Raw genomic sequence first — 27,500 nt, 5'->3', positions numbered from 1 at the left:
CTCCGCCCCTAGAAACAGAACCTACAGAACGGGTCAATGATGTCATCTCTATGGCCCCGCCCCCGGCTGGGACAGACTGGTTCTTCCCAGCGTGTTTCCTAATGAACATATGAGCCGTTTTAGTGTTTTAATTTGATGTTTTTTTGTTTTTCTTGAAGCTTTTTACATTGTGCTGAAAGTAGAGGGGAGGGAGGGGCTCAGATCCAGATCAGACCAGGTGTTATATCATCTACAGACAGGGGGCGCCAGAGAGTGCAGTCCTCCACACCTGTGTGTTGCTGACATTCTTTAGCTTATTCAGTATTTATTTATTCACTTCTGATCTCTTCTGTGATATAAATCTTTAGTAATGATAACATCAGTTATGATATCTACTGTGTTATAGTTGGGTTATAAATGCTGTTATAAACCATTAATAATGATCATATTTGAACCGTGTCAAGGTGTCAACGTGGTTCTGGCTCATGGCATCATTGTGTTTGATACCATTCTACATTCCATTCATTCATTACAATGAGTTACAATGTTATGCTGGGTAGAGGGTTGCTGGGTAGAGGGTTGCTGGGTAGAGGGTTGCTGGGTAGAGGGGTAGAGGGTTGCTGGGTAGAGGGGTAGAGGGTTGCTGGGTAGAGGGTTGCTGGGTAGAGGGTTGCTGGGTAGAGGGTAGAGGGTTGCTGGGTAGAGGGTAGAGGGTTGCTGGGTAGAGGGTTGCTGGGTAGAGGGGTAGAGGGTTGCTGGGTAGAGGGTTGCTGGGTAGAGGGTAGCTGGGTAGAGGGTTGCTGGGTAGAGGGATGCTGGGTAGAGGGGTAGAGGGTTGCTGGGTAGAGGGTTGCTGGGTAGAGGGTTGCTGGGTAGAGGGATGCTGGGTAGAGGGTTGCTGGGTAGAGGGATGCTGGGTAGAGGGGTAGAGGGTTGCTGGGTAGAGGGTTGCTGGGTAGAGGGGTAGAGGGTTGCTTGGTAGAGGGTTGCTTGGTAGAGGGTTGCTGGGTAGAGGGGTAGAGGGTTGCTGGGTAGAGGGTAGAGGGTTGCTGGGTAGAGGGTTGCTGGGTAGAGGGGTAGAGGGTTGCTGGGTAGAGGGGTAGAGGGATGCTGGGTAGAGGGGTAGAGGGTTGCTGGGTAGAGGGTAGAGGGTTGCTGGGTAGAGGGTTGCTGGGTAGAGGGTTGCTGGGTAGAGGGTAGAGGGTTGCTGGGTAGAGGGTTGCTGGGTAGAGGGTAGAGGGTTGCTGGGTAGAGGGTAGCTGGGTAGAGGGTTGCTGGGTAGAGGGATGCTGGGTAGAGGGTTGCTGGGTAGAGGGTTGCTGGGTAGAGGGTTGCTGGGTAGAGGGATGCTGGGTAGAGGGTTGCTGGGTAGAGGGATGCTGGGTAGAGGGGTAGAGGGTTGCTGGGTAGAGGGTTGCTGGGTAGAGGGTTGCTGGGTTGCTTGGTAGAGGGTTGCTTGGTAGAGGGTTGCTGGGTAGAGGGGTAGAGGGTTGCTGGGTAGAGGGTAGAGGGTTGCTGGGTAGAGGGGTAGAGGGTTGCTGGGTAGAGGGTTGCTGGGTAGAAGGGTAGAGGGTTGCTGGGTAGAGGGGTAGAGGGATGCTGGGTAGAGGGGTAGAGGGTTGCTGGGTAGAGGGTAGAGGGGTAGAGGGTTGCTGGGTAGAGGGTAGAGGGTTGCTGGGTAGAGGGTTGCTGGGTAGAGGGGTAGAGGGTTGCTGGGTAGAGGGTTACTGGCTACCTCACCCTGAGGCTCCGCCCCTCTCACCTAACCCTCTGGTCACGTTTTCTAGCTTTAACCGTGTGTGTGTGTGTGTGTGTGTGTGTGTGTGTGTGTGTCTAGAGGAGGGGACTCACCTTTCTTTCTGTGTGTGTGAGAGAAGTGCACACACACACACACACACACACACACACACACACACACACACACACACACACACACACACACACACGATCACTCTGTCGCACTACTCGGTCACGGCTTTTCTGGCGCCCCGCTGGTGGGAGGAGCTTCACACTGCTGTCAGGACTGCAGAGTTACTACCTATCTAACCCTAACCCTTAAAACTAAGGGATGCTGGGTAGAGGGGTAGAGGGTTGCTGGGTAGAGGGTTGCTGGGTAGAGGGATGCTGGGTAGAGGGTTGCTGGGTAGAGGGATGCTGGGTAGAGGGGTAGAGGGTTGCTGGGTAGAGGGGTAGAGGGTTGCTGGGTTGCTTGGTAGAGGGTTGCTTGGTAGAGGGTTGCTGGGTAGAGGGGTAGAGGGTTGCTGGGTAGAGGGTAGAGGGTTGCTGGGTAGAGGGTTGCTGGGTAGAGGGGTAGAGGGTTGCTGGGTAGAGGGGTAGAGGGATGCTGGGTAGAGGGGTAGAGGGTTGCTGGGTAGAGGGTAGAGGGTTGCTGGGTAGAGGGTTGCTGGGTAGAGGGTTGCTGGGTAGAGGGGTAGAGGGTTGCTGGGTAGAGGGTAGAGGGTTGCTGGGTAGAGGGTAGAGGGTTGCTGGGTAGAGGGGTAGAGGGTTGCTGGGTAGAGGGTTGCTGGGTAGAGGGTAGAGGGTTGCTGGGTAGAGGGTTGCTGGGTAGAGGGTAGAGGGTTGCTGGGTAGAGGGTAGCTGGGTAGAGGGTTGCTGGGTAGAGGGATGCTGGGTAGAGGGTTGCTGGGTAGAGGGTTGCTGGGTAGAGGGTTGCTGGGTAGAGGGATGCTGGGTAGAGGGGTAGAGGGTTGTTGGGTAGAGGGTTGCTGGGTAGAGGGGTAGAGGGTTGCTGGGTTGCTTGGTAGAGGGTTGCTTGGTAGAGGGTTGCTGGGTAGAGGGGTAGAGGGATGCTGGGTAGAGGGGTAGAGGGTTGCTGGGTAGAGGGTAGAGGGTTGCTGGGTAGAGGGGTAGAGGGTTGCTGGGTAGAGGGTAGAGGGTTGCTGGGTAGAGGGTTGCTGGGTAGAGGGGTAGAGGGTTGCTGGGTAGAGGGTTACTGGCTACCTCACCCTGAGGCTCCGCCCCTCTCACCTAACCCTCTGGTCACGTTTTCTAGCTTTAACCGTGTGTGTGTGTGTGTGTGTGTGTGTGTGTGTGTGTGTCTAGAGGAGGGGACTCACCTTTCTTTCTGTGTGTGTGAGAGAAGTGCACACACACACACACACACACACACACACACACACGATCACTCTGTCGCACTACTCGGTCACGGCTTTTCTGGCGCCCCGCTGGTGGGAGGAGCTTCACACTGCTGTCAGGACTGCAGAGTTACTACCTATCTAACCCTAACCCCCCTGTACTAACCCTAACCCCTGTACTAACCCTAGGGACCTCTTCACCCCCTCTACCCCCCCTGTACTAACCCTAACCCTAGAGACCTCTTCACCCCCACTACCCCCCTGTACTAACCCTAACCCTAGAGACCTCTTCACCCCCACTACCCCCCTGTACTAACCCTAACCCTAGAGACCTCTTCACCCCCTCTACCCCCCTGTACTAACCCTAACCCTAGAGACCTCTTCACCCCCACTACCCCCCTGTACTAACCCTAACCCTAGAGACCTCTTCACCCCCTCTACCCCCCTGTACTAACCCTAACCCTAGAGACCTCTTCACCCCCACTACCCCCCTGTACTAACCCTAACCCTAGAGACCTCTTCACCCCCACTACCTCCCTGTACTAACCCTAACCCTAGAGACCTCTTCACCCCCACTACCCCCCTGTACTAACCCTAACCCTAGAGACCTCTTCACCCCCACTACCCCCCTGTACTAACCCTAACCCTAGAGACCTCTTCACCCCCACTACCCCCCTGTACTAACCCTAACCCTAGAGACCTCTTCACCCCCTCTACCCCCCTGTACTAACCCTAACCCTAGAGACCTCTTCACCCCCACTACCCCCCTGTACTAACCCTAACCCTAGAGACCTCTTCACCCCCACTACCTCCCTGTACTAACCCTAACCCTAGAGACCTCTTCACCCCCACTACCCCCCTGTACTAACCCTAACCCTAGAGACCTCTTCACCCCCACTACCCCCCTGTACTAACCCTAACCCTAGAGACCTCTTCACCCCCACTACCCCCCTGTACTAACCCTAACCCTAGAGACCTCTTCACCCCCACTACCCCCCTGTACTAACCCTAACCCTAGAGACCTCTTCACCCCCACTACCCCCCTGTACTAACCCTAACCCTAGAGACCTCTTCACCCCCACTACCCCCCTGTACTAACCCTAACCCTAGAGACCTCTTCACCCCCACTACCCCCCTGTACTAACCCTAACCCTAGAGACCTCTTCACCCCCACTACCCCCCTGTACTAACCCTAACCCTAAAGACCTCTTCACCCCCACTACCCCCCTGTACTAACCCTAACCCTAGAGACCTCTTCACCCCCACTACCCCCCTGTACTAACCCTAGAGACCTCTTCACCCCCACTACCCCCCTGTACTAACCCTAACCCTAGAGACCTCTTCACCCCCACTACCCCCCTGTACTAACCCTAAAGACCTCTTCACCCCCACTACCCCCCTGTACTAACCCTAACCCTAGAGACCTCTTCACCCCCACTACCCCCTGTACTAACCCTAACCCTAGAGACCTCTTCACCCCCACTACCCCCCTGTACTAACCCTAACCCTAGAGACCTCTTCACCCCCACTACCCCCCTGTACTAACCCTAACCCTAGAGACCTCTTCACCCCCACTACCCCCCTGTACTAACCCTAGAGACCTCTTCACCCCCACTACCCCCTGTACTAACCCTAACCCTAGAGACCTCTTCACCCCCACTACCCCCCTGTACTAACCCTAACCCTAGAGACCTCTTCACCCCCACTACCCCCCTGTACTAACCCTAACCCTAAAGACCTCTTCACCCCCACTACCCCCCTGTACTAACCCTAACCCTAACCCTAAAGACCTCTTCACCCCCACTACCCCCCTGTACTAACCCTAACCCTAGAGACCTCTTCACCCCCACTACCCCCCTGTACTAACCCTAAAGACCTCTTCACCCCCACTACCCCCCTGTACTAACCCTAACCCTAGAGACCTCTTCACCCCCACTACCCCCCTGTACTAACCCTAACCCTAGAGACCTCTTCACCCCCTGTACTAACCCTAACCCTGTACTAACCCTAACCCTGTACTAACCCTAACCCTATACTAACCCTAACCCTATACTAACCCTAACCCTGGTCCTGTACTAACCCTAACCCTGGTCCTGTACTAACCCTAACCCTGGTCCTGTACTAACCCTAACCCTGTACTAACCCTGGTCCTGTACTAACCCTAACCCTGGTCCTGTACTAACCCTAACCCCTGTACTAACCCTAACCCTGTACTAACCCTAACCCCTGTACTAACCCTAACCCTGTACTAACCCTAACCCCTGTACTAACCCTAACCCTGGTCCAGCATAGTTGACATGTTCTTATGATGACTGATGTTCAGATGATTCACTGACTTAAACAAATGGATTTGTTAGGGTTTTGGATAAAGGCGTCTGGTAAAGGCGTCTGGTAAAGGCGTCAGGTGACAGGCGTCTGGTAAACGTCTAAAATGTAAATGTAGAACTGAGTCCGGTCCTCTGGACCCTGGCCTGATCGCTACTGATTAAACCCTCATTTTCAACCATCAGAAAGCTTTTAGAAGACATGAATGTTACCTCCCACCTTTAAATCCAACCAATAGAAGGGCTCCAGATGTCCAGCCTCTCAGTGGAGGGAGGTTCTCCTACCAGCAGGGGGCGTTGAGGATAACAACAACACAAGGATGACCAGACGATCGATAAGTTCCTCAAAATAAATAGATTTATTGAGACATACAACAAACAAACAATAAATACAACCAGGGCATGAAATTAAATCATTAAAATTAATTCATTTTTTAACTGATTAATTTTTTACCAGCCAAAATACCAACCCAAATATATCTGCCGTTGAAAAAGTCAAACTGGGGAAACTGTTAAAGAAGAGCGATGTGGAGTTTCTATCTCCCACATCAACACGCTAACTTTGACAGTCATAGTGTGTGTGGGCCTGTGTGTGTATGAGTGAGGGAGTGTGTGTGTGTGAGTGTGTGTGAGCCTGTGTGTCTGTGTGTGAGTGTGTGTGAGCCTGTGTGTGTGTGTGTGTGTGTATATGAGTGAGGGAGTGTGTGTGTGTGTGTGTGAGTGAGTGTGTGTGTGTGTGTGTCTTAGCTGAGGTAGGTGAGCACCACAGACTGGATGGGTTCTCTGCAGACGGGACACAGCTTGTTCCTCCTCTTCAGCTTCATGGCGCAGGTGTAGCACGCCATCAGGTGACCAGTGCGTCCGTGGACGATGCAGCCGTTCTTGGGTCTGGACTGACAGATGACGCAGGGCTCCAGACAGCTGGCCGGCAGGCTTGCCTCCAGGCTGCTCCAGCGCTCCAGCTCCGGAACCGCTGCCCCCTCCTGACTGGAGGGGGCGCTGCAGGGGGCAGCGGAGGGGGTTGAGGAGGAGGAGGAGGAGGTGGAGGGCTGGGAGCAGGTCAGATCCTGGGACTGTGGGTCTGGCTGTGAGGTGCAGAGAGACTCGGAGGTCTGGGAGTCTTTGAAGAGGGGGGGGGTCCTGGCTCTCTTACCGTCTGGGACATCCAGGCCCTCCCCCTCCCCCTCATCTGCAGGCGAGGGCTTAGGGGGGAGGGGCTGCAGATAGGGGGCGGGGCTGCTGGGGTCAGACTCAGGGAACCAATCAGGTCGTAGCGTCCAGCAGCGGTTGCAGTGGCGGGGGAGAGGTGGGTTGAGCTCCTCACACTTGGAGCACTTCCAGTAGTCCTGACACACACACACACACACACACACACACACAGACACACACAGACACACACAGACACACACACCTTTTAGACCACGGTGCATCATACTACTACTACATGAGAAGCAGGTTAGTATGTTCAGTATCACAGGGTGACGGAGTCTTACTGCTTCTGTCATCTCTGGGTCTAAAAGGTGTGTGTGTGTGTTTCTGTATGTGTGTGTGTATGTGTGTGTGTCTTACTGCTTCTGTGATCTCTGTATCGTCGTCAAACGAGTCTTCCTCCTCCGCCTCGAAGATGACCTCATACACCTGCAGGAGAGGCAGGGTCAGTCTGACACCAGGGGGCGCTGCATCCACAACCCTCAACACAACCCAACCAAACAACAGCACTCAAACAAGTTAGACAGAGAGAGAGAGAGAGAGAGGGAGAAGGAGGGGGGGAGCAGACCTCGTCCTCTCCAGAGACAGAAGCGTTGTCATGGTCACTGTAGGCGTCAGAGTCGATGGATTCCACCTCAAACTCCACACTGAAGTTGTCACAGTCAGACTCCTCCCCCCCCCCCACCTCCTCCCCCGCCTCACTGGCCTAAGGACAGAGGTCAGAGGTCAGGGTCAACGTTAGTAGAGCATGGTAACAAGGCTTAGGTTGGGGGTCAGACACACAGCTGAATTCTACATTATATAAAGCAATGTTTCATTGTTTGTTTGGAGTAGGGGTTAGGGTTAGGGTCAGGGTTAGAGGGTCAGGGTTAGGGGTTAGAGTCAGGGGTTAGGGTTAGGGTTAGGGTCAGGGGTTAGGGTCAGGGGTTAGGGTTATGGGTCAGGGTCAGGGGTTAGGGTTAGGTTCTCACCGTGTTGCTGTGGGAGTCTGAAGAGTCGCTGCTCCTGGGCTCTCCTCTCAGCCCTCCAATCACACACCAGGACAGGCTGTCGTCAAACGTCAGAGAGAAGCTGTCAGACTTGTGTCTCTTCCTTGGCCCCTCCCCTTCCTCCTCCTCCTCGGTGGACGACACGCTTGCTGAAACATCATCATCATCATCAACCAGAACACAGGAGAGGCGAGCAGGGAGTTCACCTGAAGGACGGACCATCACTTCCCCTTGAAGAGGATGATTGTATGGTCAAGTCTTGTGAACAAATTCTGGCAGACAGACAGACAGAGAGAGAGACAGACAGAGACACAGTCAGACAGACACACAGTCAGACAGTCAGACAGTCTCACCAGGGTCGCTCCTCCTCCTCCTCCTCCTCCTCCTCCATTCTGAGGTAGACAGAGAGTCTGGCTCTGCTTCCTGGAACACAGACACATGAGAACCTTGTGGACTCAACCCTTCTAAACACATACAACTCTGACCACTGCAGGCCAAGAACCATAACACTCTACCAGGGCTGGAACTACAAATACCATAAAACACTACCAGGGCTGGAACTACAAATACCACAACACTCTACCAGGGCTGGAACTACAAATACCATAAAACACTACCAGGGCTGGAACTACAAATACCATAACACACTACCAGGGCTGGAACTACAAGCATCCAGCAGCGACTGAGGGACTGGACCAGTGGTGTGTCTCTTACCTGCGGCCCGCGGTCCAGTTCACTCTGACTCCTCGGTTCTGTGAAGCCACTCTGACACTCTGAGGAAAACAACACAACCACAATATTACCACAACACAACCATGATATTACATCATCATCATCAACATCATCATCATCAACAACATCAACATCACCATCATCATCAACCAGAACACAGGAGAGGTGAGCAGGGAGTTCACCTGAAGGACGGACCATCACTTTCCCTTGTGTGTGTGTGTGTGTGTGTGTGTGTGTGTGTGTGTGTGTGGGGGGGGGGGGGGGGGCTTAGGATGGGGGGGGTGCTGGTGTGTGTGTGTGTGTGTGTGTGTGTGTGTGTGGGGGGGGCTTAGGATGGGGGGGTGCTGGTGTGTGTGTGTGTGTGTGTGTGTATGCTGGGGCCGTGAAGAGGATGATTGTATGGTCAAGTCTTGTGAACAAAATCTGGGAGACAGACAGACAGAGACAGTCAGACAGACAGACACACAGTCAGACAGTCAGACAGTCTCACCAGGGTCGCTCCTCCTCCTCCTCCTCCTCCTCCTCCATTCTGAGGTAGACAGAGAGTCTGGCTCTGCTTCCTGGAACACAGACACATGAGAACCTTGTGGACTCAACCCTTCTAAACACATACAACTCTGACCACTGCAGGCCAAGAACCATAACACTCTACCAGGGCTGGAACTACAAATACCATAAAACACTACCAGGGCTGGAACTACAAATACCATAACACACTACCAGGGCTGGAACTACAAATACCATAACACTCTACCAGGGCTGGAACTACAAATACCATAACACTCTACCAGGGCTGGAACAACAAGCATCCAGCAGCGACTGAGGGACTGGACCAGTGGTGTGTCTCTTACCTGCGGCCCGCGGTCCAGTTCACTCTGACTCCTCGGTTCTGTGAAGCCACTCTGACACTCTGAGGAAAACAACACAACCACAACATTACCACAACATTACCACAACACAACCACTCTGGTATCAATGCCATCATTCCACATCTTATCAGAAGCAGAAGGTCTCTGGACCGCAGGACGGCCAGGGAAACAAAACCGTGGTGGAACAGAACCGTGGTAGAACAGAACCGTGGTAGAACAGAACAGTGGTGGAACAGAACCGTGGTAGAACAGAACAGTGGTGGAACAGAACCGTGGTAGAACAGAACCGTGGTAGAACAGAACAGTGGTGGAACAGAACCGTGGTAGAACAGAACCGTGGTAGAACAGAACCGTGGTAGAACAGTACCGTGGTAGAACAGAACAGAACAGTGGTGGAACAGAACCGTGGTAGAACAGTACCTGGGTTCTTCACTGCTAGGAGGTTCTTGGTGATCATGGCGAAGAGGATCCTGAAAGAGACATGAGGTTCATATCAGACAGCCCTCCTGGGAAATGTGTGTGTGTGTGTGTGTGTGTGTGTGTGTGTGTGTGTACCGTGGTTGTTTAACAGAGAAGCTGTCTACTCCCAGGACGTCTCCCAGGGGGTCCTGGGCGCAGTAGACCATGTGCTGCTGATCCTTGTCATACAGCTCCTTCTTCATGATGTACTGACCCAGATAGAACAGCACCTGTCACATGACCACACAAACAGCCTGTCACATGACCACACAAACAGCCTGTCACATGTAACTACCAATACAGCACCAGCTGCTGACATAGATTCACTTCTGATCCTATGGTAACCAGAATTCCTATGGCAACCAGAATTCCTATGGCAACCATCCCAACAAGGAAGGGAAGGCAGAGTCTGGGCAGCTGGCAGGGACTTCCTCATTCATAGCATATAATCTGAATATTCAGAATAAAATAATAATAAATACAAAATGTTATTTATGTAGCACCTTTTTAGTGTTACAAAGTACTTTACAAATATGCAGGTAAAACAAATAAAAACAACAATATAAGTTAAACAGTAAAACACATTAAAAAGAATCAGAGCAGCATCAGTAAAAGACTCTATAAACAGGAGTTTTAACAGTGATGTCTAAGACCCTCAGGCAGGGTTAGGGTTAGGATGTCTAAGACCCTCAGGCAGGGTTAGGGTTAGGATGTCTAAGACCCTCAGGTAGGGTTAGGGTTAGGATGTCTAAGACCCTCAGGCAGGGTTAGGATGTCTAAGACCCTCAGGCAGGGTTAGGATGTCTAAGACCCTCAGGCAGGTCTGGCTGAACCTCCTACAGGAAGAAAAGGTCAGAAATATAGTGCCAGTCCCAGCTAAGCCTTAAAAGTGATCACAAAAAATATGAAAAATCTAGCACAGTCAATAATCCAGTGCATGTATAGATGTCCCAGCTGCGTGGGCTTGGGTTAGGGTTAGGGTCAGGGTCAGGGTTAGGGCTGTAAGGAGACAGGCAGGTTAGGGTCAGGGTTAGGGCTGTAAGGAGACAGGCAGGTTAGGGTTAGGGCTGTAAGGAGACAGGCAGGTTAGTCTTAGGGTTAGGGTCAGGGTTAGGGCTGTAAGGAGACAGGCAGGTTAGGGTCAGGGTTAGGGCTGTAAGGAGACAGGCAGGTTAGGGTTAGGGCTGTAAGGAGACAGGCAGGTTAGTCTTAGGGTTAGGGTCAGGGTTAGGGCTGTAAGGAGACAGGCAGGTTAGGGTCAGGGTTAGGGCTGTAAGGAGACAGGCAGGTTAGGGTTGGGGTTAGGGCTGTAAGGAGACAGGCAGGTTAGTCTTAGGGTTAGGGTCAGGGTTAGGGCTGTAAGGAGACAGGCAGGTTAGTCTTAGGGTTAGGGTCAGGGTTAGGGCTGTAAGGAGACAGGCAGGTTAGTCTTAGGGTTAGGGTCAGGGTTAGGGCTGTAAGGAGACAGGCAGGTTAGGGTCAGGGTTAGGGTTAGGTTTAGGGTCCACTCACCTCCTTGGTGGTAAACAGCTCCTTGTCTGGACCGGCTCCTGCCTGCTGTAACAGAGCATGCAGCTCCACTCTGGGCCTCATCTGGAAACACACACACACCATCATCATCATCATCCACTGGGTCTCATCTGCCAACACACACACACCATCAGTGAGCAGGGCAGCAGCTTGTGCCAGACAGGCAGGCAGACAGGCAGGCAGGCAGACAGACAGACGGAGTAGTGAACTCACCAGTTCCTCATTGTCCACCGTGTTGATCTGGGCGCTGCTTAAACAGTTCTCTGCTGCCATTCTGTCTGGGATGGAACTGAATAACAAATAAAAGCCATTAGGTTTCCTTTCCAACGCCTGAAATAAACCACACGAAAGTCAAGACAGCCTTTGAAACACAAAAAAACAAGCTTACCTAAATAAATAGAAATTCTATCGATATATCTTATATACACGTCTATCTACACAAGCCTCTACTGTACATTAAGTGAGGCTACCCCGCCCCGTCTGCCGCTGGTGCTGGTCCTGGTCCTGGTCCTGGTGCTTTAAGCAGGCTGGGGGACTGACATGTCGGGGCTAGAACTCAGCTGTGGCGGCGGGGAAACTGACATGTCACGGCATGACGATCATATACTAGTGACTCACCTAGCGGTCACACAGCGTCGACACACACACACACACACACACACACACACACACACACACACACACAGCGCTGAGCTGGCCGCTGCAGACGGATCTGCCCGGGCATGTCCCGCCCTGCGGCGCGCTGCGCACCCTGGCGGGGCTGCGCCTGGATTACACCGGACCGACCGTTTGGACCTTCTTGCTGCGTGGATCCTACAGCCTGCACCCTAACCCTAACCTTAACCCTAACCCTAACCTTAACCCTAACCCTAACCTTAACCCTAACCCACATACACGAACACCATAACCTAACACGTCTGTGCTGCTTCCGGTGACGGTAACGTGGGGAAGGCGAGCAGCTGCCGTGAATCACACCAGAACCAACCAGAACCCACCAGAACCCACCAGAACCAACCAGTACCAACCAGAACCCACCAGAACCAACCAGAACCGGCAACAGCACCGGGACCGCCGGCTCTAAAGCATGCAGCGGTACCGCTAGTACTGGTCTAAAATGTAGTTTTATCAGGAGCATATTTTTAGCTCAGTCCTGCAGTCAGTCGGTAAACAGACAGCGAACACGACAGACCAGGACCACAGGGACGACCGAACCCCAGCCCTGCCCCAGCCCTGCCCCAGCCCTGCCCCAGCCCTGCCCCAGCCCTGCCCCAGCCCTGCCCCAGCCCTGCCCCAGCCCTGCCCCAGCCCTGCCCCAGCCCTGCCCCAGCCCTGCCCCAGCCCTGCCCCAGCCCTGCCCCAGCCCTGCCCCAGCGGACCAGAACCTGCTGACTGCATCGTTTAACCCGCCTGTCTGGATCATCTGCCAGATGCTGCAGGAGTCACACACACACACACACACACACACCTGTCTGTCTGTTAGTCAATAACGGCTTGTATACTACACAACTTTAACATACATCAAGTTAACTATACGTCTTAATGTATGGTTCAATTAGTAAACTTGGCTTACAAGCTATCTATCTATCTATATCTATATCTATATCTATATCTATATCTATATATAGTTGTGCTGCTGGTATGTGCAGCCTGCTGGCTCGCTAACGTCGCCCTGGCTGTCGACGTAGGAAACCCCGAGGATGTGCGGCCTTGTAGCATTCGGCTAATGCTACTGATTATCTCACACTATATAATGAACTAATTCATCATACAGATAAACACCACAATTAAACAACATGCCATGGCAGCACAAAACACACATACAACAGCCAGAATGTAAGCGCTGAGTCCGTAGTTGTGTGTTTGAGACGGTTCTGTGAGACTTACGTCCCGGTCCGGCGGCGGTGCTGCTGACTGACTCCCGTCCGGCGGCGGTCTGGCGCCCCTACCGGCCGCAACGCGCCTGCGTCAATCAAAACTTCGAAAATATCATCAGTTATTTTTCTATGTTGTTTTTCTCCGCTTAAACTTAATCCATATTTTTATAAAAATATTAGAAACGTATTGATATGAATCACTAATACAAGAAAGAATACAGGCCAGCTGTAACGAGCGGGGAATTGAACCGTTTCATCGAGGAGACATTGGGACATTGTTCACAGGCCAAGATTGATTCAAATCAACTAATTAATTGATCAATTGTATTGATCATGACGATAACACCATTATGCAGTCTGGGGGAGAAGACTGGTCTTTGTATCTGTCCTGCTGATCCCCAGAATTCTCTCCTCTACTTAGTATGGAGCAAGCTGTTGATCAGCTGAGACAGAGGAGTGTTGCAGCCCCCCCTCCCCCCCATTGGTTGAACAATTGATCCTTTTATCTATCCTGATCATGATTAGTCATTTATAACTTCCCTGTGTTATCACTGTGAGCTCCTTCCACATCTGTCTCTCTGTCTCTCTCTCTCTCCATCCACATTTCTCTTGATAACTTCCCTGAACTACCAGAGTCTGTTTAGTCATCACTGTGGACATAATTGGCATATTTTCCTGTCTGCTCCACCCTCCCTCTCTCTCTCCTGTCTGCTCTCTCTCTCCACTCCCCCCCATCTCTCTCCTCCACCCTCTCTCTCTCCTGTCTGCTCTCTCTCCCCTCTGTCTTTCACCCCTCCTCTCCTCTCCTCCTTCTTGAAGGGAGAGATAAAACAATGAGTCAGTGGTTTACTCTGGAACAACATGTTCCCTTGAATGTTCACTATTAACTAACATTTGGGAGTTAAAGGTGCAATCCTTAATTAGTTTTTCAACCAAATGTCGCTAGTCTGCCCTGCCCTGGTATAGAGGTGAGGGTATAGAGGGTATAGAGATGAGGGTATAGAGATGAGGGTATAGAGGTGAGGGTATAGAGATGAGGGTATAGAGGTGAGGGTATAGAGATGAGGGTATAGAGATGAGGGTATAGAGGTGAGGGTATAGAGGGGAGGGTATAGAGGTGAGGGTATAGAGGTGAGGGTATAGAGATGAGGGTATAGAGATGAGGGTATAGAGGTGAGGGTATAGAGGTGAGGGTATAGAGATGAGGGTATAGAGATGAGGGTATAGAGGTGAGGGTATAGAGATGAGGGTATAGAGGGGAGGGTATAGAGGTGAGGGTATAGAGGGGAGGGTATAGAGGGGAGGGTATAGAGATGAGGGTATAGAGGGGAGGGTATAGAGGTGAGGGTATAGAGGTGAGGGTATAGAGATGAGGGTATAGAGATGAGGGTATAGAGGTGAGGGTATAGAGGGGAGGGTATAGAGGTGAGGGTATAGAGGTGAGGGTATAGAGGGGAGGGTATAGAGATGAGGGTATAGAGATGAGGGTATAGAGGTGAGGGTATAGAGGGGAGGGTATAGAGGGGAGGGTATAGAGATGAGGGTATAGAGGTGAGGGTATAGAGGGGAGGGTATAGAGGTGAGGGTATAGATTAGATTAGATTCAACTTTATTGTCATTGTGCAGAGTACAAGTACAGAGACAACGAAATGCAGTTAGCGTCTAACCAGAAGTGCAAAATAGCAGAAAGTGCAATGAACAGTATTTACAGGTAGTGCAATATATGAGCAGTAAGTAGTGCAGTATAATATAAGTAGTGCAGTGTAAGCAGTATATGAGTATAGAGGTGAGGGTATAGAGATGAGGGTATAGAGGTGAGGGTATAGAGATGAGGGTATAGAGGTGAGGGTATAGAGGTTTGTAACCACTCTCAAAATCACAAGCAGGTCTGGATGCATGGGACGGTCCATGATATTGAAATTATCGTTTTAAAATGTTTTCAAAGATAAAGATAATTATCTTTAACTATTTGTTTACCAAGACATAGTTACTAACAATAACTCAAAGCAACCTTATATGTTGGGCTCATTCGGCATAAGTCTTATTCTTACAGAATCAATGGGTACATATCACAAGTTGAAGTGTCCATTTCAACAGCAGAACAAATCCTGGATTGTGCCTTTAGGTGTTTGGTTCAGCTGTTGATGATGAAGATAACACCATGAAAGAGACGGAGTCTGTGTGTTCCTCTCTGACTACAGCAGTCTCTCTGTGTGAGGTGGCAGGCGGGGGGGGGGGGCACCAGACACACAGACCTGCTGTTGGTGGCCCCCTGGTGGTGGTGGGCCACTGCAGGGTACAATGGCAGCTCTGTGCACCTGAGGGTGAGGCTGGGGGGGGGGGGGGGGGGAGGGAGAACACTGGACTGCTCTGTGTGTCAGACCTTAAACTAGTGAGTCAGGTCTGATGGCTGTTCTCCCTCACAGAGCCTCTCTGCTCTGGATGAAGATCAGGTGATCAGACAGAGCCTCTACTCAGGGAGCTCCCAGGGTCCTGAGGTACTTCAGTTTACAACACTCTGACACATCTCTAACCCTAACCCAACTAACCCTAACTAACCTAATCGTAACTAACTAACCTAACTACCCTAACCGTAACTAACTAACCTAACAAACCCTAACTAACTAACCCACCGAACTAAGCTAACTAACCCTGTAGTACTAGGAATACTACAGCCTACCTGGTTACGATGGTTACTACAGCCTACCTGGTTATTATGGTTACTACAGCCTCCTCCTCCTCCTTTAGAATGAGACAGAACACTGTTCAATAAAATACATTTTATTGAGGAGCACAGAGTATGAAAATAACATAGTTAAATAATGCAAAAACACATCTTCAGCATTTTAGACATTAATTGGCTTCTTCTTGATCGTACCGGCAAAAATACTACTGGGGACAAATGTTAAAATAAACCATTCTGATTGGCTACGGTATAAAACCCACTTCCTGTGCGTTTACTAGGCTCCTCCTCCTCACACAGATAGAAACGGCCTGTAGAGTAGGAGGGGCCTGTAGAGTAGGAGGGGCCTGTAGAGTTCTATCTGCATCGTTGTTCACCTCCCTGAACATCCTGTTCTCTTCTCCCTCTGTTCCAGAACGCCCCCGCCCCCCTCCCTCCCTCCCCTTGCCAGTCCACCAATCACATTCCATCCTGTTTTTCTCCAATAGGGAGAGACAAAGGCAACAACAGCAGCAACACCAGTTGACCAATAAGAGCAGCGGCCTGGCTGAGTGGCACTGTGGCGGGCCTATGGCCTCTGAGCTAGCCGGCTGGGCCCCGCCTCCTGTGGGTGGAGTTTGAGGTGGGTGTAGGCCAGGATGCCGGCCAGCGTGCAGACGACCCCCGCGCCCTGGTGGGCCGACAGGGGCTCCTGGAACAGGAAGTAGCCTCCCAGCAACGTGACGCAGAACTTGAAATGACCAAACATGTTGTAGCTGGAGGAGGCGGAGTCAAGGAGCAAAGGAGCCAATCATGGCAGGAGGAGAGCAGGGGGAGGGGCTTCTGTCAGCAGAATGAAAGTCAGATTGGAAACAGAACTGAACACTCGTCACTTAGGAGACAGGAAGTAACATTAGGATCTCGTAGAGACAGGAAGTAACATTAGGATCTCATAGAGAGCTGTAGTCATTAAATAACAGTAAATACAAATACATGACTAAATAGTTGTGAGAGGTCAGAGGTGAGAGGTCAGAGGTGAAGGATACGTCACAGCCGAGGTGTTGCCTATGATCCAGTAGATTGACAGGTTTACCAGGAAGGCGATGACCCCAGACAGCAGCACCATGACCTGGAAGTACAACACAGGAAACAGCTGCAAACTCAACGTCAGGATCACACTGCATCCCGACACCTGTGGATGGAGTATGTCCAGGGATGGGGGAGGGAGGGAGGGAGGGAGGGGAGGAGGGGAGAGTCTCACCAGGGCTGGCAGGGACCAGGCTGTGAAGACACCTCCCTCCCCAGAGAGAGGCTCGAAGACGGGCACCAGAGTGAGCAGGACCAGGGAGGACATGGGAGCCTGGTAGTACAGCAGCTGCATGGAGTTCACCTGGAGCTCCTGCTGCTTAGCCCCTACCCACTGGAGGGGGGGGGGGGGGGGGGAGAGGTGCATTAATGTGATCCGTAATGCTTTTATTCGTGTTCTGTGTATATGGTGTATATGGTGTTGGTGTGTGTGGTGTGTATATGGTGTGTGTGTGTGTGGTGTGTATATGGTGTGTGTGGGTTGTGTGTGTAACTTGGTGACATCATCACTCACCACCTGGTAGAGGGAGGTGACCAGGACCCCCAGTGTGGCGAACAGCGCCCCCACCAGGCTGAACTTGACGTCGTAGTACGAGTTCAGGACCACGCCCAGTGTGATAGGCACCTGGGGACACACCGTTAATGTACACCGTTCCATAACCAACGTCACATCGCCATGGTTACAGAACCAACGTCACATCGCTATGGTTGAGGATGCAGGTGGAGTCGAACCACCTGACCAACAGGCCACAGTTTGTATGTGTGTTAGACTGGGTGGTGAGCAGCAGTGGCGCCCCCCAGGGGACAATTCTCGGACAATTCTGCTATTGTGGGATGTGTGGAGGCCAGGAGACAGAGTACAGAGGACTGGTGGACAGTTTTGTGGTGTGAGCAGAACCACCTGCTACACAACATCAGCAAAACAAAGGAGGTGGAGGTGGATTTTAGGAGGACGAGGGTCCCCCTGTCTCCTGTTTCCATCCAGGGAGAGGACGTGGAGGTGGTCCAGAGCTATAAGTACCTGGGGGTGCACCTGGACAATAAACTGGACTGGACTGGTAACACAGATGTCCTGTACAAGAGGGGCCAGAGCCGGCTTTATTTCCTGAGGAGGCTCCGGTCCTTTGGCATGTACAGGACTCTGCTGAACATGTTCTACCAGTCAGTGGTGGTCAGCACAGTGCTGTACGCGGTGGTATACTGGGGGGCATCATCAAGGAAGGTGACACCAAGAGGCTGAACAAGCTTATTAGAAAAGCTGGTTCTGTCCTCTGTGTCACCCTGGACACTGTGGAGGAGGTGGCCAATAGGAGGATGAGGACCAAACTCCTGGCCATCATGGCCAATCCCTCCCATCCCCTACATGACACTGTGGCAGAGCAGAGAAGCTCCTTTAGCAACAGATTATTCCAACCACGCTGCACTAAGGAGCGCTATAGGAGATGTTTTCTGCCTGCTGCAATAAGACTGTCCAACTCCTCCTCCGGCTGCTCCATCAGGGGGATCAGAGTCACTCTTACTATATATCATGTTTCAGAAGTCTATTTTATTCTATTATTCTATTGTCACTTTATTTTGTTGCTGTTGTTTGTGATGAGTGTGAGCTGTTGTAACGCCTTAATTTCCCTTCGGGGATCAATAAAGTACCGATCTATCCATCTATCTATCTATCTACATAACCCCATCACAAACACCATGGTTACATAACCCCATCACAAACACCATGGTTACATAACCCCATCATAAACACCATGGTTACATAACCCCATCATAAACACCATGGTTACATAACCCCATCATAAACACCATGGTTACATAACCCCATCATAAACACCATGGTTACATACATTTCAAACTGACACATTTGAGTGATTGATGTCAGAGCAGTAAATAGCTCTAGATACAGTTATGTATATATTAGTTATGTATATATTAGTTATGTATAGTTATGTATATATTAGTTATGTATATATTAGTTATGTATAGTTATGTATATATTAGTTATGTATATATTAGTTATGTATAGTTATGTATATATTAGTTGTGTATATATTAGTTATGTATAGTTTGTATATATTAGTGATGTATATATTAGTTATATATAGTTATGTATATATTAGTTGTGTATATATTAGTTATGTATAGTTCTGTATATATTAGTTATGTATAGTTATGCATATATTAGTTATGTATAGTTATATATATTAGTTAGGTTTAGTTATATATATATATATTGTATATATTAGTTATGTATAGTTATATATATTTGTTATATATATATATATATATATATATATATTAGTTATGTATAGTTATGTATAAATTAGTTATGTATATATTAGTTATGTATAATTATATATATTAGTTAGGTATAGTTATATATATATATATATATATATATATAGAGTATATATTAGTTATGTATAGTTATATATATATATATATATATACACAATGGGGGAAATAATTATTTGATCCCCTGCTGATTTTGTTAGTTTGCCCGATTACAAAGAAATGAGCGGTCTATAATTTTTATGGTACTTTTCTTTTAACAAATAGAGACAGAATATCAACAAAGAAGTCCAGAAAAAACACATTATATAAAGTTATAAATTCATTTGCATTTGATCGAACGAAATAAGTATTTGATCCCCTACAAACCAGCAAGAATTCTGGCTCATACAGACCGGTTATATGCCCATGAGGCACACAGATTAGTCCTGTCACTTTAGGAAAAGTACTCCTAATCTCTGCTTGTTATGGGTATAAAAGACACCTGTCAATAGAATCAATCTCTTCCATTCCAACCTCTCCACCACCATGGGCAAGACCAAAGAACATTCAAAGGACATCAGGGTAAGAGTTGTAGACCTGCACAAGGCTGGAATGGGCTACAAGACCATCAGCAAGAAGCTTGGTGAGAAGGAGACAACTGTTGGTGCAATTATTCGAAAATGGAAGAAATACAAAATAACCATCAATCGCCCTCGGCCTGGAGCTCCATGCAAGATCTCGCCTCGTGGGGTAAGGATGATCATGAGAAGGGTGAGGGATCAGCCCAGAACTACACGGGAGGAGCTTGGTAATGATCTCAAGGCTGCTGGGACCACAGTCACCAAGAAAACCATTGGTAACACACTACACCGTAACGGATTGAAATCCTGCAGTGCCCGCAAGGTCCCCCTGCTCAAGAAGGCACATGTACAGGCCCATCTGAAGTTTGCCAATGAACACCTAAATGATTCAGAGAAGGCTTGGGAGGAGGTGATGTGGTCAGATGAGACCAAAATTGAACTCTTTGGCATAAATTCGACTCGTCGTGTTTGGAGGGAGAGAAATGCTGAATACAATCCCAAGAACACCATCCCCACCATCAAACACGGAGGTGGAAACATTATGCTTTGGGGCTGTTTCTCTGCTAAGGGTACAGGACGACTTCACCGCATTAAGGGGCCAATGGACGGGGCCATGTACCATAAGATCTTGGACGAGAACCTCCTTCCCTCAGCCAGAGCAGTGAGGATGGGTCGAGGATGGGTCGTGGATGGGTCTTCCAGCATGACAACGACCCAAAACATACGGCCAAGGCAACAAAGGAGTGGCTCAAGAAGAAGCACACTAAGGTCATGGAGTGGCCTAGCTAGTCTCCAGACCTTAATCATACAGAAAATTTGTGGAGGGAGCTGAAGCTTCGAGTTGCCAAGCAAAAGCCTTCGAAACCTTCAGGATTTGGAGAGGATCTGTAAAGAGGAGTGGACCAAAATCCCTCCTGAGATGTGTGCAAACCTGGTGACCAACTATAAGAAACGTCTGACTTCTGTGCTTGCCAGCAAGGGTTTCTCCACCAAGGACTAAGTCATGTTTTGCTTGGGGATCAAATACTTATTTCGTTCGGTCAAATGCTAATTAATTTATAACTTTATATAATATGTTTTTCTGGACTTTTATTTTTGATATTCTGTGTCTATTTGTTAAAATAAAAGTACCATAAAAATTATAGACTGCTAATTTCTTTGTAATCGGGCAAACTAACAAAATCAGCAGGGGATCAAATAATTATTTCCCCTACTGTATATTGTGTATATATTAGTTATGTATAGTTATATATATATATTGTATATATTAGTTATATATATCAGTTATATATATTTATGTATGTATTATGTATATAGTCTGAGTACCACTGTCAGCTGGATCTTGGTGGAGAAGGTCTTGTTGTAGAAGAGGGTTTGGATGAGGATGATGGCCGGGGTGGTCATGGCCTTGGCCAGCTGGTAGGTTCCGATGCTGTTGGTCTGGAGCGACAGGTTGGTGAAGACCACGAACCCGCAGAAGCTGAGGGCCAGACCGGCGACCCGGCCGGGCCGGAGCTGCTTCGGGCAGAACACGTCCATCTTCTGGCACACGAACAGGCCGAGCCAGGTCACCACGAAGTGGATCAGGGTCAGGGTCATGTTGGGGAAGCCGTAGTGCACGTAGATCCATTTGTTGATGAAAACGATGCAGATCGACGACAGCAGGTTGACCAACAAGCCGGCGACGATGCGACTGTTGGCGGACAGGTCCGAGAGTCTGGCCGCCATGGTGGAGTTAGCTAGCCTAGCCTAGCCTAGCCTAGACCCGGATATCACCCAGGCGTCAGTCAGTCTGGTACAGAAACGCTCCTCAGGAACACCTCGTCTCCTCGTCTCCTCGTCTCCTCCGGCTCCTCGTCTCCTCCGGCTCCCTGCGGCTCCTCGTCTCCTCGGCTCCTCGTCTCCTCCGGCTCCTCGTCTCCTCGGCTCCTCGTCTCCCTGCGGCTCCGCCACGCAGCAGGAACGGCTCCGGTGCTCTGACGGTACACCCCCGTTAACGTGTCGCACCACGACTTCACCTTCTAGCCGCTCGTCTGTCTGAAGCTGTCATAGTGTGTTGTCCAGGTGTGTTGATCAAACACTAAAAAAACACACACACACCTCAACCATTGACTGCTGTGACATCACATGCGACCCTTGACCCCCGGTGTTCGGCGGTTCTACAGCGTCCCCCGCGGACACCCCCGGTACTACAACACCCCCGGTACTACAACACCCCCGGTACTTAAACCCTCCGTACTACAACACCCCCGGTACTTAAACCCTCCGTACTACAACACCCCCGGTACTACAACACCCCCGGTACTTAAACCCTCCGTACTACAACACCCCCGGTACTTAAACCCTCCGTACTACAACACCCCCGTACTACTACACCCTTCGTACTACAACACCCCCGTACTACTACACCCTTCGTACTACACCCCAGGCGGCCGAAGGGAAAACATGTTTTCAAAACCATTAAGGTCTTATTTTAGTTTAGTTTCCCACTGTAAGTTACTGTCTGGCCGCGGAAAATGAATCGTTCACAGTACGAAGAACGTCAAATGACTTCCTGACCTGCTGGTTCAGGGTCCAGACACAAAGGAAAGGCTTCACTCAACATCCAATCAAATGTGGCAGCAAAACCAATGACACAAAAACATTCTTATGTTTCAGAAGCTTTTATTGTACAAAATACAGAAAATCGTTTCACCCAATTCTCTCAAATGTGGCTACGAGATAAAAAGAAAAAAGAAACCAAAAGCTGGAGAGATAATTGGAGGTGTTTTACGGCTGGATCTCGTAACCCAGGGCGTCCAGGCCCTTATCCAATAGGAGCAGAGACGACTCCCTCATCTTCTGGAGAAACTTACTCAGCTCTTCCTTAGAGAACACCTGAGAGAGGGAGAGAGAGAGGGCATAATTAGTCGAGGTGAAGGGGGAGACGTCATTTCTGCCCCACTTCCTTGAGATCCCTTCCCTGTGATGTCATCTGAACAGAGCTGATAAGACGACGTATCATTGGTTCAAACAGCTCCTAATTTAAATACTGTGGTCTGTTAAACACTAGTCTCTACCTCTGAGAGAGAGGGAGGAGAGGAGAGGAGGAGGGAGAGAGAGAGGAGAAGGGGAGAGAGGAGAGGGGGAGGGAGAGGGGGAGGGAGAGGGGGAGAGAGGAGAGGGGGAGGGAGAGAGGAGAGGAGGAGGGAGAGAGGGAGGAGAGAAGAGAGGAGAAGAAGGACCTCGTAAAGTCGGTACTGGTCAGAGGCGATGATGTCAGCGAGGCGGAGGTTGTCATGGTGACGGTGCGTGCGCTGGAGGAGTGTCTGCAGCAGGAAGCTCATCCTGGGGAGACACAGGCGTCGCAACATCGCCATCTGGTGGCCGCGCTCAGGGTCCGCCTCCGCATCCTACAACCACAACATCACCACCACCATCATCATCACCATCATCATCATCACCATCATCATCACCACCACCACCACCATCATCTTCATCACCCCCACCTCTCTGACATCGACCATCCATCCCCCGTCTACGAACAGCAGGACGTTGTAGATTCTCTCTTTGGCGTCCTCCGTCAACGCCTCCACGCGCCCACTCCAGCTGTCATACTCCATCTACACACACACACACACACACACACACACACACACACACACACACACACACACACACACACACACACACACACACACACACACACACACACACACACACACACACACACACACACACACACACAATACACCCATGTATGAGTACTGATCCGGGGGTGATGAGGTGGTGGTGTTGCGAGGCGGTTGTCTAGGTAACCTGGTAGTGGTCGTGTCTCATGTGATGGGCGACGGTCTGGGTGAAGGTGGGCTGAGGAGCCAGGGTGGGCTGCTGAGGCGGGGCACTCAGGTGGCCAAACCACTCGTTAAAGGCCTCGTGAGCCTCCTGGAAAACACACACACACGCACACACACACACACACACACACACACACATCAAACATCATATAACCAAACATTGTACATCTCAGGTGTAAGGCAGAGGGGCGTGGCCTCGGCAGAAGGGCGTGGCCTCACCAGGTAGGCGCGGACACACAGGTGCTCTCTGATGGCGTTGTCATCCTCGGGGGGGAGGGGCGTGGCCATGCCTAGCTCCTCCCACTGGCGGTAGATCTCTCTCATGGAATCTTCTGGAACCTTGGAGAACACCTGCTTGGCTGCTTCGTGCTTCTGGCAGGCTGGGGACAGGAGACAAGGGGTTAACTCTACTACAGCCCAGGAGACAAGGGGTTAACTCTACTACGCTAAATTATGCTATGCTATAACTAACTATAACTATGTTATGTACGCCACTGCAGGAGAGAAGGGGACCACCGTTGGTATTGTAGCACACACTGTGCCCTGGGTCGGTCACGGGACAGTGAAGCATTTTGTCTCAAACAATTACTATGAGATTACAGTAGATTACTATGAGATTACAGTAGATTACTATGAGATTACAGTAGATTACTATGAGATTACAGTAGATTACTATGAGATTACAGTAGATTACTATGAGGTTACAGTAGATTACTATGAGGTTACAGTAGATTACTATGAGATTACAGTAGATTACTATGAGATTACAGTAGATTTCTATGAGGTTACAGTAGATTACTATGAGATTACAGTAGATTACTATGAGGTTACAGTAGATTACTATGAGGTTACAGTAGATTACTATGAGATTATACACTGCTCAACAGTTAAGGGACACATCAGATCTTGATGAACGAATTATTCAAGTTGAAAATCTTTACTGATGTACAGCTGGATTCAAAATCACACCGAAAATTCGAAGTAAAAAATTCAAATCACAGGCTGATCCAACTTGTGTGAATTTTATCACGGCAACTCATGATGTGATTCAGTAGTGTGTATGGCCCCCCGTGTGCCTGTACGCACTCCCGACAACTCCTGATGAGTCACGGATGGTGTCCTGGGGGGATCTCCTCCCAGACCTGGATCAGGGCATCAGTGAGCTCCTGGACAGTCTGTGGCGGTACTTGGTGGCGTCGGATGCACCGATACATAACGTCCCATAGGTGCTCAATTGGATTTAGGTCAGGGGAACGAGAGGGCCATTCAATGGTATCAATGCCTTCTTCATCCAGGAACTGCCTACACACTCTGGCCACATGAGGCCGGGCATTGTCCTGCACTAGGAGGAACCCAGGGCCCACTGCACCAGCGTAAGGTCTGACAATGGGTCTGAGGATCTCATCCCGGTACCTAACAGCAGTCAGGGTACCGTTGGCTATGACATGGAGGTCTGTGCGACCCTCCAAGGATATGTCTACCCAGACCATCACTGACCCACCGCCAAACCGGTCATGCTGGATGATGTTACAGGCAGCATTACGTTCACCACGGTGTCTCCAGACTCTTTCACGCCTGTCACATGTGCTCAGTGTGAAACTGCTCTCATCTGTGAAGAGAACAGGACGCCAATGGCGGACCTGCCAATTCTGGTGTTCTCTCGCGAATGCCAATCGAGCTGCACGGTGCTGGGCAGTCAGCACAGGTCCCACTAGAGGATGTCGGGCCCTCATGCCACCCTCATGGAGTCTGTTTCTGACAGTTTGGTCAGACACATGCACACCAGTAGCTTGCTGGAGGTCATTTTGTAGGGCTCTGGCAGCGCTCCTCCTGTTCCTTCTCGCACAAAGGAGCAGATACCGGTCCTGCTGTTGTGTTGATGCCCTTCTACGACCCTGTCCAGCTCTCCTCGTGTAACGGCCGGTCTCCTGGTATCTCCTCCATGCTCTTGAGACTGTGCTGGGAGACACAGCAAACCTTCTTGCGACCGCACTTATGGATGTGCCGTCCTGGAGGAGCTGGACTACCTGTGCAACCTGAGTGGGCTGCAGGTACCGCCTCATGCTACCAGTAGTGACGAGGACACTAGCAGAACACAAAACTAGAAAGGATAGTCAGGAAGGATAAGGAGAGAGCAATTGTCTGTGGCCACCACATGCAAAACCATTACCTTTTTGGGGGTTGTCTTGCCTTTGCCTCTCCAGTGCACCTGTTGTCACTTTCATTTGCACCAAAGCAGGTGAAATTGATTCACAATCACTTGTGCTTCCTAAATGGGCAGATTGATATCCCTGAAGTGTAACTGACTTGGTGTTACACTGTGACGATTAAGTGTTCCCTTAATTTTTTTGAGCAGTGTAGTAGATTACTATGAGGTTACAGTAGATTGGTTTCAGCATTCAGAAATTACAACACTTTCTATGCATCGTCCCCCTATTTCAGGGGACCCAAAAGTAATGCGACATATTTATCAAATGTCCAAATTAACGACTCATGTTTAGGATTTGGTTGACAATCCTTTGCATGTAATAACTGCCTGAAGTCTGCGACCCGTTGACCAGACGCTGGGGGTCTTCTCTGGGGGTCTTCTCTGGGGGTGCTCTGCCAGGCCTGTACTGCAGCCATCTTCATTTGTTTGGTTTGAGGTCTTCTGCCTAAAATCTCAAACATTTTTCTCCAACCTTTCCTCTTCAGTCCCTCTGGTACATGATCAGTTTCATCCACAAGGCCGTTTTCCAGACCTCTGAAGGATTTTAGGTACTTTTTAGCAAACTGTAACCTGGCCATCCTTTCTGATAAATAGTGGTTTCACCTTGCAGTGAAGCGTCTGTAGTTCTGCTGGTGAGGTGTTGTGTGGATGGTCTCTGACACATTCACGCCTGCCTCCTGGAGAGGGTTCCTGATCTGTGGGACAGGTTTGGGTATTTTTTTCTTAATCATGGTGAGCATTCTTCTGTCATCCACTGTGAAAGTCTTCCTTGGCCTACCCCGCCGTTGTGATTGCTGAGCTCACCAGTGCTTTCTTTCATAAACCAAAGTTTTTGGCTGTTTCTGATTCCTTGTCTTTCATTGAGTTTCTTTGGTCCTCATGTTGACAGACACCAATATCAGACTCCAAAAGGCAAACCTAAAGCCTAGAATCAAGACTGGACATTGACAGCTCTGTGATGCACAAATGATGTGACGGAACACACAGACTAACCAGAAACACCTGTCAAGACTATTGTCCCATTACTTTTGGGGACCCTAAAACAGGGGGACTATGCATGAAAGGTGTTGTAATTTCTGAATGGTGAAACCAACATCAAATAAGAGCTGAGAGTCTCTAGTTTAACCTCAGTCACTGTTTTCATTTTGTTGATTTAAAATCCAAACTTTTGAAGTGTCAGAAGAAAACATGCTTCACTTTCTCATTCCATATGTAGGACATGTATCTGAACTATACTACAGACAGACAGACAGGTAGGTAGAGAGACAGACAGAGGGGTAGAGAGACAGACAGGTAGAGAGACAGGTAGAGACAGACAGACAGACAGACAGAGGGATAGAGAGACAGACAGACAGGTAGAGAGACAGACAGACAGACAGGTAGAGAGACAGACAGACAGAGGGGTAGAGAGACAGACAGACAGACAGAGACAGACAGAAAGAGGGGTAGAGAGACACAGACAGGTAGAGAGACAGGTAGAGAGACAGACAGACAGACAGGTAGAGAGACAGACAGAGGGGTAGAGAGACAGACAGACAGACAGAGAGAGGGGTAGAGAGACAGACAGGTAGAGAGACAGACAGCTCACCCAGGAACTTCCTCATGATGGCGTTGCTCTGCTTCAGGGCCTCAGCACGCTGGGCGGGGTCAAACACCAGCCAACCAATCACATCGATCTTCCTCTGGTCCTCCTGGGACACGAACACACAGGTTACACATGACTGTGTGTGTGTATGGTGTGTGTGTGTGTGTGTATGGTGTGTGTGTGTGTGTGTGTATGGTGTGTGTATGG

At 49.9% G+C, this 27,500-nt stretch overlaps 4 protein-coding genes across 6 annotated transcripts in view; 1 reads left to right on the top strand and 3 right to left on the bottom strand.

The window, feature by feature from the left end:
* The window catches only part of cpm (carboxypeptidase M), a 12,186-nt gene extending 11,732 nt beyond the window's left edge, over positions 1-454 (top strand). The window contains exon 9 of the mRNA XM_083692447.1: positions 1-454. This exon is cut by the window's left edge and continues 222 nt beyond it. Coding sequence (XP_083548573.1) covers positions 1-12 — 12 coding nt within the window. The 3' untranslated portion in view covers positions 13-454.
* A 5,280-nt stretch (positions 455-5,734) lies between these two features.
* mdm2 (MDM2 proto-oncogene) lies at positions 5,735-13,106 on the bottom strand. Of its 3 annotated transcripts, none has more exons than XM_083692527.1 (13): positions 13,071-13,106; positions 11,400-11,475; positions 11,169-11,249; positions 9,753-9,886; positions 9,618-9,667; positions 9,180-9,238; positions 8,819-8,888; positions 8,311-8,369; positions 7,950-8,019; positions 7,579-7,826; positions 7,176-7,313; positions 6,968-7,036; positions 5,735-6,744 (listed from the first exon to the last, which is right to left on the bottom strand). In XM_083692527.1, the coding sequence occupies exons 2-13, from the start codon at positions 11,457-11,459 to the stop codon at positions 6,142-6,144; spliced, it is 1,641 nt and encodes a 546-aa protein (XP_083548653.1). In that variant the 5' UTR covers positions 11,460-11,475; positions 13,071-13,106; the 3' UTR covers positions 5,735-6,141. The 3 variants fall into 3 exon arrangements, with proteins under 3 accessions (XP_083548653.1, XP_083548655.1, XP_083548654.1); XM_083692529.1 differs by having other exon boundaries at positions 7,579-7,745; XM_083692528.1 differs by lacking the exon at positions 13,071-13,106 and adding an exon at positions 11,575-11,855.
* A 2,727-nt stretch (positions 13,107-15,833) lies between these two features.
* slc35e3 (solute carrier family 35 member E3) lies at positions 15,834-21,796 on the bottom strand. The gene is made up of 5 exons (XM_083692177.1): positions 20,990-21,796; positions 17,323-17,433; positions 16,984-17,142; positions 16,769-16,851; positions 15,834-16,498 (listed from the first exon to the last, which is right to left on the bottom strand). Exons 1-5 carry the CDS (start codon positions 21,389-21,391, stop codon positions 16,312-16,314), a joined length of 942 nt encoding a protein of 313 aa, XP_083548303.1. The 5' UTR covers positions 21,392-21,796; the 3' UTR covers positions 15,834-16,311.
* Positions 21,797-22,307: 511 nt separating this feature from the next.
* Positions 22,308-27,500, bottom strand: part of nup107 (nucleoporin 107) — a 14,278-nt gene continuing 9,085 nt past the window's right edge. The window contains exons 22-27 of the mRNA XM_083692088.1: positions 27,297-27,399; positions 23,719-23,879; positions 23,462-23,587; positions 23,152-23,265; positions 22,888-23,055; positions 22,308-22,540 (exon numbers count right to left, since the gene is read on the bottom strand). Coding sequence (XP_083548214.1) covers positions 22,433-22,540; positions 22,888-23,055; positions 23,152-23,265; positions 23,462-23,587; positions 23,719-23,879; positions 27,297-27,399 — 780 coding nt within the window. The 3' untranslated portion in view covers positions 22,308-22,432. The remainder of the gene's footprint in view (positions 22,541-22,887; positions 23,056-23,151; positions 23,266-23,461; positions 23,588-23,718; positions 23,880-27,296; positions 27,400-27,500) is intronic.

Source organism: Argentina silus (assembly GCF_951799395.1).
Source record: "Argentina silus genome assembly, chromosome: 20".
In the NCBI taxonomy this organism is placed as follows: domain Eukaryota; kingdom Metazoa; phylum Chordata; class Actinopteri; order Argentiniformes; family Argentinidae; genus Argentina; species Argentina silus.
This window is presented reverse-complemented; position numbering and strand designations above follow the sequence as displayed.

Coding starts and splice junctions, on each gene's coding strand:
- mdm2 (XM_083692527.1), bottom strand. CDS start 11,459: ATGGCAGCAGAGAACTGTTTAAGCAGCGCCCAGATCAACACGGTGGAC. Junction 9,887..11,168: donor AGCTGTTTACCACCAAGGAG/GTGAGTGGACCC, acceptor GTCATGTGACAG/GTGCTGTTCTATCTGGGTCA. Junction 9,239..9,617: donor CCTAGCAGTGAAGAACCCAG/GTACTGTTCTAC, acceptor TGTTTTCCTCAG/AGTGTCAGAGTGGCTTCACA.
- slc35e3 (XM_083692177.1), bottom strand. CDS start 21,391: ATGGCGGCCAGACTCTCGGACCTGTCCGCCAACAGTCGCATCGTCGCC. Junction 17,143..17,322: donor TCACCTCCCTCTACCAGGTG/GTGAGTGATGAT, acceptor CCCCCCCTCCAG/TGGGTAGGGGCTAAGCAGCA. Junction 16,852..16,983: donor CCTGGTCCCTGCCAGCCCTG/GTGAGACTCTCC, acceptor TTGTACTTCCAG/GTCATGGTGCTGCTGTCTGG.